The sequence below is a fragment of the Dicentrarchus labrax genome, unplaced genomic scaffold (genome assembly GCF_905237075.1).
Source record: "Dicentrarchus labrax unplaced genomic scaffold, dlabrax2021, whole genome shotgun sequence".
NCBI lineage: Eukaryota > Metazoa > Chordata > Actinopteri > Moronidae > Dicentrarchus > Dicentrarchus labrax.
The window spans coordinates 7609235-7626423 of NW_026136721.1; the positions used below are offsets into that span (position 1 = coordinate 7609235).

General features: G+C 38.9%; 1 protein-coding gene across 2 annotated transcripts in view; it reads left to right on the forward strand.

The window, feature by feature from the left end:
* The window catches only part of glra3 (glycine receptor, alpha 3), a 75366-nt gene that overhangs the window by 21719 nt on the left and 36458 nt on the right, over positions 1-17189 (forward strand). For both annotated transcript variants that reach the window (XM_051386127.1, XM_051386128.1), the window contains exons 2-3: positions 500-630; positions 8286-8353. In XM_051386127.1, coding sequence (XP_051242087.1) covers positions 500-630; positions 8286-8353 — 199 coding nt within the window. The remainder of the gene's footprint in view (positions 1-499; positions 631-8285; positions 8354-17189) is intronic.

The window sequence follows — 17189 nt, forward strand, 5'->3', positions numbered from 1 at the left end:
TAAAATTGAATTGAATTGAATTGAATTACGGGGCTTGATTTTGATGGCCGATGGAAAACAAAACTTTACATCTAAATGCCAACACCACATCCTCCTGTGTCACCATTCCTCTTTTTTGGAGCTGTGTTATTACGCTAGATCAGACTCACATAAAATTGGACGTCGGTCCACAGCTGATTCATTTTGGACTACTTTCCTCATTCTCTCAGAGGTCAGCACTGTGAAGACAGTGATTTTGTGTATCAGAACTAACCAAAGTTGAACTACTTGGTCACAGATTTTAAATTTAAGTTGTGTTTTGCAGGTTTTCTCCACAGGGTGTTTATGAATCTGTCGAGGCTTTTGGAACAGCAAACATTGAAGCTGTCAGAACCAGTCAATGATGTGACTCACTATGGTGCTTTACATCAGTTGACAAGGAGAGTTGCAAAATACACATCCTGCTGTGAAAATGTCACTGATGATGACTTGCGTTATCTTTGTTTTGTTCCTGTGACAGCGTGGGGCAGTGCAAGGAGGCGGACAATGCTGCGAGGTCACGGCAGGTTCCAATGTCTCCCTCCGATTTTCTGGACAAACTGATGGGGAGGACATCTGGATATGATGCCAGGATAAGACCGAACTTTAAAGGTATCTACCTTGCTATGTGTCTGTGTGTATTTCTCCACAAGAACAGACAGGGGGGGAAAGTGGACTTTGGTAAAAGCTTGTGTTGGAGCTTCACTTGAATTTGAGCTTAACCTTTTACCATATCCCTTCCTGAGAACAGACACTGCAACATGTAGAACTTGTCAGGCATAGTTTTGTGCACATAATAAGGTACCTCACAAACTGGAAATCTGACGTTAGCCTTCGCAGTAAAAGGCTGCTTCACAATTTCATCTATGTTTTGCTCCATCCTTTTGCTTTTTAAAATGAAAACCAAAATCCAGTTGCCAAGGCCAGTTATGCTCCTTTGTTCTCTCATTACTCTCTCAAACTTCTTTATTTTAATTTTAGATCAACTTAGTGCCAGCAAGAGTTGCTACAGTCAACATTTCTGAGGTGGATTCTTAGGCTGAAACAATCCCTCGAGTAATCCATAGAACTATATACAGCCTTAAAGCACTGTGTTTTGCATGAGTGATGATTACTGTCGCAGCACTTTAAAAAGAGAAAATAGCGAGTAGTGAGGAGAACAGACAGGGCAGAGAAAAGAACAGAAAGTGTCCAAAGTTTGGGATTATTTCAAGCAGAAACAAATGGAAAACTCTGTACAGTGTGTCTGTTGTAAAACTAGCCTAGCACAATAACACAACATCAGTGTTTAACTTTGAAAAGCTAGTAAGCATCTACAAGTCATTATTCATCTGCAGATAAAAGCATAAGAGAAAAAAACGTGACCAATCATCTGATTGCGTGCGGTTTCCAGCTTAGCAGCTGCAAAACATTTTGCCTCCAGTTAAGACTATTTCAATTGCCTTTAAGCTGTTTCCTATCTGTTAGCTAGCTTTTATTATATTATATTTACTGTGGCAGCAAACACAACACAACACACAACACACAACCTCTCATTACTATTATACTGCAACCTGACGTTACTGAACATCAACCTCACACACCGGGACCTACTTCCCACAACAAAACAGCACAGGATACCCACAAGAGAAAGGTGGACTTCTTAAAGGGGAAGGCTTGCCTGGTAACACACAGATGCAGTTAGGCTGTGGCTGGAGGAAGGAACAGATCCTTTAATGAAGTACTAATATCCTACTTTGAAAATACTCCACTACCGGTACACTGCCTTCCCCATCCCATTGCTGAAAAATACCCTTGGGGAAACTCTGAAACTCATTTAAATTGGTCTATTTTTACTATAGGTTTAATAAATCAAAAGTATTTTATATCTGAATACTTATTAGATGACTGCAGCTCAAGTGGATTCACTAAATCCACAGATGCAGAAAAACTAATCCATGCATTTGTTACTTCAAGGCTGGATTACTGCAACTCTTTATTATCAGGTTGCCCCAATAAGTCCATTAAAACGCTCCAATTAATTCAGAACGCTGCAGCACGAGTACTGACAGGAACTAGAAAAAGAGATCACATCTCTCCTGTACTAGCTACTCTGCATTGGCTCCCTATAAAATGTAGAATTGAATTTAAAATCCTCCTCCTCACCTATAAAGCTCTTCATGGTCAGGCCCCTTCATATCTTAAAGAGCTCATAGTACCCTATTACCCCACTAGAACACTACGTTCTCTGAATGCTGGGCTACTTGTGGTTCCTATAGTCTCTAAAAGTAGAACAGGAGCCAGAGCCTTCAGTTACCAAGCTCCTCTCCTGTGGAACCAGCTTCCAGTTGTGGTTCGGGAGGCAGACACCCTCTCCACATTCAAGAGTAGGCTTAAGACATTCCTCTTTGATAAAGCTTATAGTTAGGGCTGGATCAGGTGAGTCCTGAACCATCCCTTAGTTATGCTGCTATAGGCCTAGACTATCGGGGGATTTCCCATGGCGCACTGAGCTACTCTCTTCCTCTCTCTTTCTGCACTCATTCATAAATGAATAGCCTAAATGAATCCACCCCCCCCAGTCATATTAATACTCACATTCCTCGAGGCACAGGCCGAGGAGGTGGAGTAGCAGCTATATATGATTCGAGCGTTTTAATGGACCCTAAACCTAAACTAAATTATAATTCATTTGAAAGCCTTGTTCTTAGTCTTTCTCACCCAAACTGGAAAACACTGCAGCCAGTTCTATTTGTTATAGTGTACCGTGCTCCTGGACCGTACTCTGATTTTATATCTGAATTCTCAGAGTTTTTATCAAGTTTAGTCCTTAAATCAGATAAAGTAATTATTGTAGGTGATTTTAATATTCATGTGGATGTTGAAAATGACAGCCTTAGTAATGCATTTATATCATTAATAGACTCAATTGGCTTCTGTCAGAGTGTAAATAAACCAACTCATTGTTTTAATCACACTCTTGACCTTGTTTTATCATATGGCATTGATATTGAACATTTAATAGTCTTCCCACATAATCCTTTCCTATCTGACCATTATTTAGTAACTTTTGAATTCATACTATTAGATTATAAGCCATTAGGCAAAACTTCCTACAGCAGATGTCTATCTGACAGTGCTGTAGCTAAATTTAAGGAGGAGATTACTTCAGTGTTTAATTCAATGCCATGTCTGAATTTAACAGAGTCCTATAACAACTTTAGTCCCTCTGAAATTGATAATCTTGTCGATAGTGCTACAGGCTCACTACGATCAACATTAGACTCTATCGCTCCTATAAAAAGGAAATTATTAAAACATAGGAGACTAGCACCTTGGTATAACCACCAAACCCGCCAGTTAAAGCAAATAGCTAGGAAATCTGAAAGGAAATGGCGCTCTTCCAAATTATCAGAATATCGCTCAAATTGGCAAGATGATCTTAAGATTTATAGAAAGGCCCTCCGTAATGCCAGAGGAGCCTATTACTCAGCACTAATAGAAGAAAATAAGAACAACCCTAGGTTCCTCTTCAGCACTGTAGCCAGGCTGACAGAGAGTCACAGCTCTATCGAGCCACATATCCCCATAAACTTAAGTAGCAATGACTTCATGAGCTTCTTCTATAATAAAATTATTACTATTAGAGAAAAAATTAATCACCAACTGCCATCAACAGTTATCAGTGGCTCTCCAAGTTCAGGGACTTCTGTCAATGTAAACTTAGATGTATATTTAGACTGTTTTTCTGCTATCGATCTTCATCAGTTAACTTCAATCATTTCTTCATCGAAGCCATCAACCTGTCTGTTAGACCCGATCCCAACTAGGCTGCTTAAAGAAGTTGTTCCCTTAATTGGCACTTCTTTACTGGATATGATTAATCTTTCTTTATTATCAGGATATGTACCACAGTCCTTTAAAGTAGCTGTAATTAAACCCCTTCTTAAAAAGTCTACTCTTGACCCAGGGGTTTTAGCCAACTATAGACCGATTTCTAACCTCCCGTTCCTCTCTAAGATTCTGGAGAAAGTAGTCGCCAAAGAGTTGTGTGACTTTCTACATAACAATAGTTTATTTGAGGATTTTCAGTCAGGATTTAGAGTTCATCATAGCACAGAGACAGCTCTGGTTAAAGTTAATAATGACCTTCTGATTGCTTCTGACAATGGACTTGTCTCTGTACTTGTATTATTAGATCTTAGTGCTGCATTTGACACCATTGACCATGATATTCTTTTACAGAGACTTGAGCATCAAATTGGCATTAAAGGAACTGCCCTAACCTGGTTTAAGTCATACTTATCAGATCGTTCTCAGTTTGTACATGTTAACGATGAATCCTCCATAAATACTAAAGTTAGTCATGGAGTTCCACAAGGTTCTGTACTTGGACCAATACTATTTACTTTATATATGCTCCCTTTAGGCAACATTATTAGGAATCACTCCATTAACTTTCACTGTTATGCAGATGATACGCAGTTATATCTATCAATCAAACCCAATGAAATTAATCAATTATCTAAATTACAAACATGTCTTAAGGACATAAAATCCTGGATGACCTGCAATTTTCTGATGTTAAACTCAGAAAAAACCGAAATTCTTGTTCTTGGCCCCAAAAACCTTAGAGACTCATTGTCTAAAGATATAGTCACTCTAGATGGCATTAACTTGGCCTCTAGCACCACTGTCAGGAATCTTGGAGTTATCTTTGATCAGGATTTGTCATTTAACTCCCACATAAAGCAGACCTCTAGGACTGCCTTCTTTCATTTACGTAATATTAGAAAAATTAGACACATACTATCACAGACAGATGCAGAAAAACTAATCCATGCATTTGTTACTTCAAGGCTGGATTACTGCAACTCTTTATTATCAGGTTGCCCCAATAAGTCCATTAAAACGCTCCAATTAATTCAGAACGCTGCAGCACGAGTACTGACAGGAACTAGAAAAAGAGATCACATCTCTCCTGTACTAGCTACTCTGCATTGGCTCCCTATAAAATGTAGAATTGAATTTAAAATACTCCTCCTCACCTATAAAGCTCTTCATGGTCAGGCCCCTTCATATCTTAAAGAGCTCATAGTACCCTATTACCCCACTAGAACACTACGTTCTCTGAATGCTGGGCTACTTGTGGTTCCTATAGTCTCTAAAAGTAGAACAGGAGCCAGAGCCTTCAGTTACCAAGCTCCTCTCCTGTGGAACCAGCTTCCAGTTGTGGTTCGGGAGGCAGACACCCTCACCACATTCAAGAGTAGGCTTAAGACATTCCTCTTTGATAAAGCTTATAGTTAGGGCTGGATCAGGTGAGTCCTGAACCATCCCTTAGTTATGCTGCTATAGGCCTAGACTATCGGGGGATTTCCCATGGTGCACTGAGCTACTCTCTTCCTCTCTCTTTCTGCACTCATTCATGTCCCTTTAATGCATGTTACTAACTCCACTTCTTCCCCGGAGTTCTTGTGCTTTCTCGTCTCGCAGGTTCTCGTGGATCCTGGTGGAGCCTCCTGCCATGGTCCTGCTTGACTGCCATTGCCAATACTGTTGTTGCTGTGCGTCTGTCTGTCTGTCTGTCGCTCTCTCTCTCTCTCTCTCTCTCTCTCTCTCTCTCTCTCTCTCTCACCCCAACTGGTCGAGACAGACGACCACCCACCTAGAGCCGGAGGATCTGTCCTAGGTTTCTGCCTTTTAACAGGCAGTTTTTCCTTGCCCTTGTCGCCAAGTGCTTGCTCATGGTGGTACTGTTGGGTCTCTGTAATTAATGTTAAAGAGTTCGGTCTAGACCTGCTCTATTTGAAAAGTGTCCTGAGATAACTTCTGTTATGAATTGGCGCTATACAAATAAAATTGAATTGAATTGAATTCATGTCCCTTTAATGCATGTTACTAACTCCACTTCTTCCCCGGAGTTCTTGTGCTTTCTCGTCTCGCAGGTTCTCATGGATCCTGGTGGAGCCTCCTGCCATGGTCCTGCTTGACTGCCATTGCCAATACTGTTGTTGCTGTGCACCTGTCTGTCTGTCTGTCGCTCTCTCTCTCTCTCTCTCTCTCTCACCCCAACTGGTCGAGACAGACGACCACCCACCTAGAGCCGGAGGATCTGTCCTAGGTTTCTGCCTTTTAACAGGCAGTTTTTCCTTGCCCTTGTCGCCAAGTGCTTGCTCATGGTGGTACTGTTGGGTCTCTGTAATTAATGTTAAAGAGTTCGGTCTAGACCTGCTCTATTTGAAAAGTGTCCTGAGATAACTTCTGTTATGAATTGGCGCTATACAAATAAAATTGAATTGAATTGAATTGAATTAAAGTGCCTTTACATTAATCACAAATCACTGTTTTAACCGTGACAGCAGAAACATTTGAACATGTTCCTAGAAATGGGATCTTAATGTGGGGGCACAATATGTAATACAGTACAATACACAGACAACAAAGTATATATTTCTAATTTTTCTTACAAAACAGGACTTCAAAGACACCGGACAGCAGCATAACTTAGGTTCTTTAGATTGTTCCTATAAATGTAAATCTAGATATAAGAATTAGGGGTGGAAGAGAACAAAATTCAGTTCATATCACAGCTTTAGGGTCATGGTTTTCGGTTTGATAAATTTTTGGTACATTTATTCAAAAAACTTAACAAAGTGCAAGCAAAAGATGCTGCTTTGTCATTTTAATACAAAAATGGCCACATTACTAATCATATGCTGAAATCCCACATCCTCCGCGACTGCATGGGGTTGCATATGTTTTACTGTAAACCCCTCTGCACTACAACTTATCATTGAGTTTTCGATGCAAGGCATTTTTTTTAACCGCAAACGCCTTTTTGACCTAATAAATCATTTCAAATGATAGCTAAATGTTATTGTCAGCTAAACTATTGTCACAGGTGAAACTCTCAGCCCAGCCAGGCAGTGATTATTCACACTGGTGGTTTTATTCAAGAATCCAGAATCAAACAAACAACTCCTGATACACAAAATTAAAGCTCTGGCAACTCTACTTAATGAAACATATCAACTCTAAAGAAGTTTTTAGCATGCACTGTCAGCAGGCGAAGAGCTCCAGCTTTACAGCAGGGGAGGTAAACAGTTGGCTAATGGCTGATTATCAAAAACCTGCAGCTGTGACTGCCCCCCCACCCCCCAGACAGACAGAGAAAACCCACACCACTGCCACAATGGCTGTTTACATACATCAGTAAAGTGCTGCTGTTGATCTTAGTACCTTACTTCATCTGAACTTTATCTGCAGTCCATTTTTCACAAATATGCTACTTGCTAAGACAGTTTTTACTTGGATTCTGGCAAAGTCAGTCATCAAACTTTCTTGGCGGTCATCCTGAACATAGGGCTGCTCGATTATGGAAAAAATCATAATCACGATTATTTGGGTCAAAACTGAAATCTCGATTATTCAAACGATTATTTTTTAAAACTTCAGAAACTTCCCATTCACATCGCGCGACAGGTCGGGAATGGCACGTATACCGAGCGCATGATGTGCAGTGCTTGCTGCGGGGGAGGGACGGAAAATACGCATGAGCGAAATACGCAGACTGTGGCTGTGTCCCAATTCAGGGGCTCAGCTTTTTTCTATACAACGTTGCACAACAGAAAATTAAAAAAAAACGTTTCCCTCCGATTTTATTAGTTTTGAGATCGTTTGGCCCCAAAATCGTAATCATGTTCAAATTTCGATTAATTGAGCAGCCTTACCTGAACATTCATTGAAATTCATTGAAGTTCTGCTCCGACTTCCATTGTGCTTCAAACGAAAGGCTTGCAAAAGAACACTGAGCAAATAAAGGAGGTAGAACGTAGATTTGTAGAGTAAGTTTCTTTGTGAGGTTGCTGTGAAGATATATGTCAGGGTCAGATATTCTGAAGATATCTCTGCCAGTTCACATGTCAATATATATATATAGATGGGAGTGAACACAACACTTTTCTATACAATGCAATCCAACACACCAACACTCCTAACTGGCCTCTAAAATTTCCTCTTCATTGAGCCCAATGGTGTTATTAAAGATTAAAGTTCTAAGGCATCCAACTTGCAGGTGTAATTGCTCAACACTTATGTAAATGTACTGTGCATCCTCCAAAGTAATTTTGTTTATTGCTAGAGGGCAGAAAATACACTCCAAACTGTTTCAGAGAAACAAGCCCTGATACACTCAGGCAACCTGTATATCTTTTATAAATATTTTGTATGATTTACTGTATATTGTATCTATCTAATGCAGTCATTTTATCTCTGTCTTTCTGTAGGTCCTCCAGTCAATGTTTCCTGTAACATTTTCATCAACAGCTTTGGTTCCATTGCTGAAACCACCATGGTAAGTACAGTGATAGAGATGTTGTTACGATGATATGTCGGATAAAATTACCTTTTTTGTCTATGGAGTCTGTTGGCGAGTGATAACAATATTTTGCTGTTTCTGGTTAAACAAAATATCTATCTCTGTTGGGATCCTTTCCATAATGTTGACACTTAGACACAATCTGAGCCTGTCATTGACAAAAACAAGAGCTTTTAGTGGACATAACTATGACAGGCGCATTTGTCCCTAGCTAACATTACATGGTAGCCATAGCAGCCCATATTGGGGCTATTGGGCTAACTTTGTTAATTAAGGGTTTATTTCGACAAAACCAGCATTGGTGATTGTTGGAAAGATGGTTTTGGTAAATTTTGTTTAATTTCAGTCTAGTGATAGAAGTGTGTTTTATGAATATCTACTTGGTAAAATTACTACTTTTGGCAATGGAGACTGGGCTCTGTTGGTGCTCTAGTGTTTATACAAACGTTTTATATAAATCTTGTTTCATCAAAAAGCATTCATACTAGTGCTTTCAAACGATTCAAATATTTAATCGCGATTAATCGCATTCATGTCATAGTTAACTCGCAATTAATCACAATTAATTGCACATTTTTATCTATTCTAAATGTCCCTTGATTTCTTTTTGTCCCATTATTTTTTCTCATTTTAATGCTCTTATCAACATGGAAAAGTGGATCGGCTTGCTTTGTGCAAATGTTGTTTTTATTGAAAAATCATCCATTGTCGCCTGGCTTTGATGAGGGGGTGGAGAATTCGCATCAGCTGTGTGCTTGGCCATCAAGTGGTATTTCAGACTGGACGTGCTGCGATGATAGCTCAGTTCACAACGACAAAACACACAGATCACTTTGGTCTTGTCAATGGAACCATTTGGCAACTTTTTAAAAGTAAACTTTCCATTCAGAATATTAGTGGCATCCATTTCGGCGTCTCGCACTCGCCATCCACTCAAAACGTAACGTCTACTACTCTTAAACAAGTGTGTGCGGCGTGCCTGTTGTTTTGTTTCCGGTCTAGCTAGATCCAGTGTGGTGTTGTAGTTTTCTAATGTTGCTAGTTGTTGCAACAGCATGTGAAAAAAACTACAAAGTGTGCTAGGCCAAAAAGGACGTTAATCTCGCGATAAAAAAATGTATGCCGTTAAAATGGGTTTGCGTTAACACCGTTAATAATGCGTTTATCTGACAGCACTAATTCATACCCAAAATGGGTACAGGTTACTTTTAGCAACCTATAAATAAGTTTGATTATCTTAATTTTCTTAGTAAAATGAACCTAATCACACATCACATCACTGAATTAACAACAACGTGTTATGTACAGGTATCCACTTACAGGGCTTTTGTTTTCTTCCAGGAGTTGTTCCAGCATCTTAACACATTCCCCACAAACACAGATGAATTTGTCATTGGTGAAACACATGTATACACATGGCAACGTTATGTGCATTAGAGGTGAAAAGTAAATGGCATCACTCTTACTAATTGTAAACATTAATAGGCTTTCTGCACTTTGCAGCTAGTATCAGACAAATATATTTTGAAGTAGATACATTTGTCCTTGACAGGATGCTCAGTCAATGAATATTCTGGGTTGTTCTCAGTGTGCAGACAGGATGCTGTCATGCTTCAGTTAGATCAGATGTCATTAAACCAGAATGTGGAATTTTAGGGCACTGAGGGCAGCATTGGTGATTCAAGTCTTTGATCACTGCTCCCTTGATTAGTGCATATAAGATGGAGATTCTGTATACTTTAACCAGAGGGAATATGAGCTGTACAGCAGAATATGTTTCTAATCTAATCTACTGTAGAAGCACAATTCACACTCTAATAAATGATATCTCATATGTTGACATTTGGAATGATTGTGGATTGACACACACCACTCACCTTTGATTTTTTTGGATTTAAAAAAATCTGTAGTAGAAAGCAGATGTACCCAAAAAGTAGAAGTTCAGACGCTTTGAGCTGGACGGTCATGTGCTGATAGTAAAGGTATTAAGAGTAGCAGTCTGTCATCATTATCAAGCCTCAAGATGTGCTATAAATTATCAAATACAGTTTCAGAGCTTGAAATTGCATTTGGTATGTAGGGTCAAGTTTAGAACAACTCAAGGCAACATTTTTGTCCACAGCTCCATAGATATCCTTTAAACTACACAGGTAGCATCATTTATTTACTGGGAGTATCACTGCCATTATTCAAATGTAAGTAGTGATAGCAGTATAGGTAGTATTTCTGAGGAAGTGTTTTAATTATCATTATTATTGTTAAAAAATTAAGATAGGGTCAGCTGCACTCCTTATTAGCACCTTCCACAAGAGGAAGAAATGAAAGCTTAAAACCGTGGCCAGACAGGACGACACACTGACAAGTAGAAATAATGACAGAAGGAGGCAGACGGAGATAGAAATCAGAAGAGACAGACAGGCAGACAGGAATAGCAGATGTGCAGTAAAGACATTTAGTGACTCTGACAGCAAATTCTTTAAAGTGACATGAAGTCTGTCCTGGCTGCACAGAAGCTGCTTTGTACATCGATATTATGCAGACACACACACTTACATAGACCAGGATTTGTATGGCTTTAGGTATGTTGACATTAGATTAGTAAAAATGTCACTAAATTGGCAAACCATCTGGCACAGGAGTAAAAGCATTTTATCAACTTTTTTAACGCGTGGAAGTCACTTCATCTCCTCTAGGATTTAGGAGAGCTGCAGAGCTGTCTGATCCTGTTAGGGGTCCACTGACCAGGGACAAATGATAGGACAAACAGGAGTAGAACTTGTAGTATGTGTGGAAATGAAGACCGCTTTGAATACTTCAAAGATACTGGTGGATTCAAAGTACCTGTGATCTTTCCCGGATATCACCCATCCACATTTGCAATGCATGCTTAGTCAACAACAAGGGCACAAAGTTATATATATTTGTAATGCGTATGGCTAAACAATTAATCACAATATTATCGAAATCGCAATATGGCCAGATGCAATATCCCAATCACAGTAAGCTGCAGTTTTTTGATAAAGTTAAAGTGTGTGTTAAAACAGAATTATAATGAACAACTGTAGTTCTGTAGAGAGGCCCTGGTCTAACAATCTTGTTGCAATTGCAGTATCTGTTAAATTATTGCAATAGGATGTTTTAACCATATCATGCAGCCCTAATAAAAAATGTGTCCTGAGATAACTTCTGTTATGAATTGGCGCTATACAAATACAATTGAATTGAATTGAATTGAATTGAATTGAATTAATAATGTTAATAAGTAATTTTCTAGCTTCCAAATGTAATTGAAATATTATGTTGGATTTGTTATAAAAACCATGAGACAGCTCAGGTCACAGATGAAGATACTTTCCTGAATACACTGCGATGTAACAGACTGGTTAAACATACTCCTGCTCATTCATGCTGTCAAATAAACAATGGGGACTTTATAAGCCACAAGTAGGGCTTTGCCAATAGCACTTTGCAAACCATCCCGCTGTGATTTGTATTTTAATTACCAGTGTAAAGGCACCGAGCTGTATCGAGTTGTACGAAAGATGGACCATATCCGGAGCCCGGAGTTGAGTGAGTACTGGTTGAAGCCCCACCCATTCCAGTTGTGGTGACATCAGATGGTCTTTGACGGCTGTAGGTCTGTGAGTCTGTAACCACTATGGCTCTCTCTGCCTTTAAAGACACACCTTCAAGCAGATAACCCTGTTGTAATGCAAGGGTAAATCCCTGCTGCATTGGACTGATGCTCCAAATCAGGCCAAGCTGGCACATGTGTATGGAAAAGGGCTATAGCTGCTCTTAACAGGTTTACACCAAAAGAATTTCTACCACCAAAACACTCAGTTCTGCACCTGTGTATACACAGTGTTAGTCTTGTTGGCTAAAAGCAAGAAATAGTTGCAAATGGCAGCTTCAGTCCAAAAACAAGAGTATTAGCCTTCATAAAGCAACAGTGATTGACACTATTGATTGATAGTTAGATATAACTATGTTCCTGCGTGTGTGTCAGTTGTTTCATTTGTGAGGCTTCGCTACAGTCTGACACCACTTCACTTCCTGTCGCACTCTGCCTCTTGCATAATTAGCAGAGCAGAACTGGTTGTGATCAGTCGAGCCCTCTCTAAAGATGGATGGATGGACGGACGAGGGGATGGATGATTGAAGCGACAAGGTCTAAGTGCTTTCTGCACCGCTGGGAGTTGTTCTGACAGATACGTCATTTGTATGTGTGTGTGTTTGTGTGTTTGCCTACCAAGCAAGCCCTGTCATGAGGAATTTCAGAATGTACAATATTGCTTTCATTTGACTTTTATTATTTATCTGACTTGAATGAATTTTTCATGACAGTATGTGTGTTTACACAACAGTGAGCCAGCTTTGTGAATGTGTCATCTTGGCCCTCTGTCTGTGTGATTTCTTTTTTGAGTCTGTCTGTAGTACATAACCGCAGGGAAGTATTAGCATTTGTATTTAATTTTTAGATTTAGATTTTAATTCTGCAAGAGTTTTCAAGATGCTTTTTCAGTTTTTATTTTGAGGATATCTGTAGTCATAACCCTTTTTGTTTTATCATTGGTACAGTAGACAAGTTGAAAGAAGCTCACTCTGGCTTTTACGCCAATGAAGGGGTAAAAGGACTGTGCAGAGTGAGGGGTCAGTGTAAATGCAGGGACATGATACACTATACAAAGAGCTGTAGAGAGAGGGGAGATATGTATACACAGTGGCCGTATGTCACATAGGATTAAGACCTTCCTCTTTTCTCACCATCTGTCTTTTTATCTGTTACTCCTCTTTTCCTCTAATCAACAAGAGAGCGTAGTGACATAACCTTAACACATCCACAACACGTTTTTAAATATGTTTTACTGACACGAAAGGAAGTATAACTTTAGCTGGATAGAATTTCAGCTCCCACACGTTAACAGCTAGGATGTAGATGGTGTTAACAATTGCCTTTTATGATGTATTTAAGAGATGTAAGTACAAATACAGTTGAATACGGTTTGATAATTGTTACTTATACTTTTCTTATAGCTTAGTTGAAGGCTATAAAATAAAATGAATTCTACTTGATTTAAACCGTTATTTTGTTCCACTGACGCGGCAGCGGGAATAAGCACCACAAAAGCATGTGCCATAATCGCTGTCCTGTATTGTCAAGAAAAACTCCTGGAAAATGATTTCTTAAAAAGAGTGTGAACCCCGTATATAAATGAGTACAGATATTCATTTTACTCTGATGATACTCGTATAAAGTACATTATCTGTATTGTGTCAGCTGAGTACTTGCTCTATCCCAGTTAGTTGTATTCTTAGTTTCTGATGCATTTGTGTCTGTAATGGATACACTGCTTTTCTTTTGTTTGTTTATTTGTTGACTTAACCGCTTCAGAAAACGATCAAGGTCATTCTAGGATGTGGATGTTAACGCCCACTCGCCTCCAGGTAGCTGGTTACTTGTTCAGCTTCCGTCCCACTGCCTGCCACTTAATACTGCGGCATTCTGTGCACAGATTTACCTGCTTAAACAGTGGAAAGTGGAAAACATCCATCAGGACTGCACGTTGCCAAAACACTCCACTGAACACAAAGAGCCCAGTTCTCACTACAAGGTGATAATGAGACAAATGAAGGTAGATTTCGGAATTTCCCTTAAATTCACTATTATCCCTTTGGTTTTTCAGGACATATACATTATCAGAAGGTACATTTACAAAGATTGCATTTTAGTGGTTTTAGACACCTGTGCTTTAAATAAAAGCAGAACATTTTAATGGTAGTATAACCATTAATAATGCTGATTGTTTGTCCCTTCTTTGTTTGATGGTCATTGGAAGAGATTTATTTTTGAATGCCCACTGTCACAGATACAGTAGATACACACACACACACACACACACACACACACACACGCAGATGGCTTAGAGCCAGGTTGGTTCACTCTGGTCTGCACACGCTATCCATGTTAAACAGATTTACTACTGTTAGACTCTCTCTTTTTCATTTGTTCACTCAGTCTCTCCATCCCTGTTAATCCATTCTGTATCTGTGTGCGAGCAGTATTTAGTTTTTATGCCTACATGGGGAGACATGATAATGCGACAGGTTTGTCCTCACACACACTGCTTCAAGTTAAAACCAGTGCTAGAACAATTTCACTGTTGTGTTGCAGTGCGCCTGTATCCTGGTTGGTTGTGATGGTTCTTTAAAGCTGCATTCATTCTTTTATCCTTTTTTGGGACCACTTTGAGCCATAAATACAACATTGACATATTAACATATTATAAAGTTGTATGCCAAACAATTTCCTATTTACAATGTCAGGATGCATTCGTTATGGAGTCACATTTCTGGCCACCAGATAGAATCTAAGTCCAATATTCACTCTGCTTGTCTCACCCAACTCCTGAGAGAAATGTCTTTCTTCAGCTCTTTGATGGATTTATCTAAGCTTTTTCTACTAGAACAGCCGCCTGCTGCAGCCAAAGATTGAGTCAATGACAGCAGAGTTTATGGGTTATAAAACCAAAAGAGAGAGCTACAAGAGGCTAAAAAGCCCTGTAGAGCGAAGGGAAGCTCTAGCATCAGATGATAATCCTCTGTGGGCCCGTCATTTGAGCCATTATTAATATAGAAATATTGATTAATGCCGTTTTATGCTCCATAAACTTATATGGACAAATGGACACATTCAAGGCTCAGCTTCAAGATGTATTGTAAAAATGTATTTAAATATGTTATAGTTCATAAGTGCAATAATTAGTAATATCCACTAGCTACACGATATAGTAAAAAACATTTTGCATCACAATTTTCATTTTCACTGAAAAACTCTTTAAAAAATTATTATTTTAATCATAATTACATTTGTTGGGGTCTGTAAAGTAAACATGTTTTTTTGCATCTGTAGAACAAGCTTTGTAGGCCATGGTACTTCATCATAATGCCATTTGTCACACATTTTATCTTTAACAAAAACTGCAATTTGAATATTGGACCATATTATTTCGATTAATTGTGCAACCTTAATGTCCACCAATGTAATTGACTACGTTTACCTTTTCAGTCGTGTGAACAGCCTCCCTCTTTCATTCATTCAACCGCATTCTTGAAAAGATTGGCGTTGGGATATTTGCACAAAAACCTGTTGATATCCAATTCTTTCACAATGTTTAAAAGTAGAGTGTTTCTCCTTCCGACCAGAAATTGGGCTTTTCTTTTGTACGTACGTCTCAACTCAAGCCTTGCAAACCTGGCTAGCTGCTTTGTTTATATAGAACATATATAGAATCAACTTTGTTATCACATATACAATCATACACAGTACAATGTATAGTGAAATTTGTCCCCTGCATTTAACCCTTCCTAAGTACTAGCAGCAGTGGGGACCAACTTCAAAGATAAGCCAGTGGACAGGAGAATTAACCTAAAATATGATGATGGTGGGGGAAACTGGAGCACCTGGAGAAAACCCACGCAGACCCGGGGAGAACATGCAAATTCCACACAAAAAGGTCCTGTCCCTTCTTGCGGCAAGAGTGCTAACCACTGAGCCACCATGCTACCCCAACACATAGAGCTGACTGTAAGCAGGCAAACTGTGCTAAAAACCCCAAATGAGACTCATATTCTGAATGTGCTGCAAACATGTCCAAAGAATACTCCTAAAACCTGAATAATAACGTCTTACTTAATTTAGTCTTAATCTGAAAATGCTCAATTTGGAATAAGGAAAATTAGGAATATCCAAACGGAACATGCTGTATATATGCCTCTTATATCATCAAATTTAGAATAATTAGTGTGGGTTTAAATGTAGTCACAGTAATGCAGGTAATATATGTTTCCCCAGCATAATACACCTCTCAACACAATTGAACACACACACAGGATGGGATATGTTTCAGTCATTCTGGTCTACATACTCAGGGTTCCCATGCGTTCTGGAAAACCTTGAAAATAGGAGAGTAGTTTTCTAGTCATGGAGACACCTGGAAATCGACTAAAATGACCAAATATCCTGGAAATTATTTATGTTTTCCTGGAACTGTTAGTGGGATAAACTGTGTGGTAATTCAAAGCATTTTTACCAGATGCAAAGGAGAACTGACTTGCAGTGATCTTTTCAGCATCGAGTCAGTTTTTTCCAAAGCTGTGGTGAAATTTCCAATATCTACATCAATACAGTCTATTAATGATCAGATTTGCTGTACATTTTAACTTGATAGATGATTCATTTTCTATCAAATAAAATAAGTTCTACTTGATGTGAACTATAAGTTAATGTAGTAATTTGCCCAAAACTGCAGCTTATACGACCGTTTGTAAGGAAGTGCTGTCCTGTATTGTTAAGAAAAAGTGGAAAATGTCCTGGAAAGGTGCTCAAAAATGATTATTCTGATATTAAGAGTGGGAACCCTGATACTATTCATATTGATGTATTATTCTCTCTCCTTTTACATGAATGATTAGCTTAAGTCTTCTAAAACAAGCTGCAAGTCCCTTTTGACTTTCATTTACTACGCCTACATTTCTTTATATTTTTTTATAATTTTGTGAAAGCACAGTTGAAAATGAGTACATAGTATGCAGTTGGGGCATTAGCATAGTCTTGTGCTGGCAGAACAATTCAATTCAATTCAATTTTATTTGTATAGCGCCAATTCATAACAGAAGTTATCTCAGGACACTTTTCAAATAGAGCAGGTCTAGACCGAACTCTTTAAAACATTATTTACAGAGACCCAACAGTACCACCATGAGCAAGCACTTGGCGACAAGGGCAAGGAAAAACTGCCTGTTAAAAGGC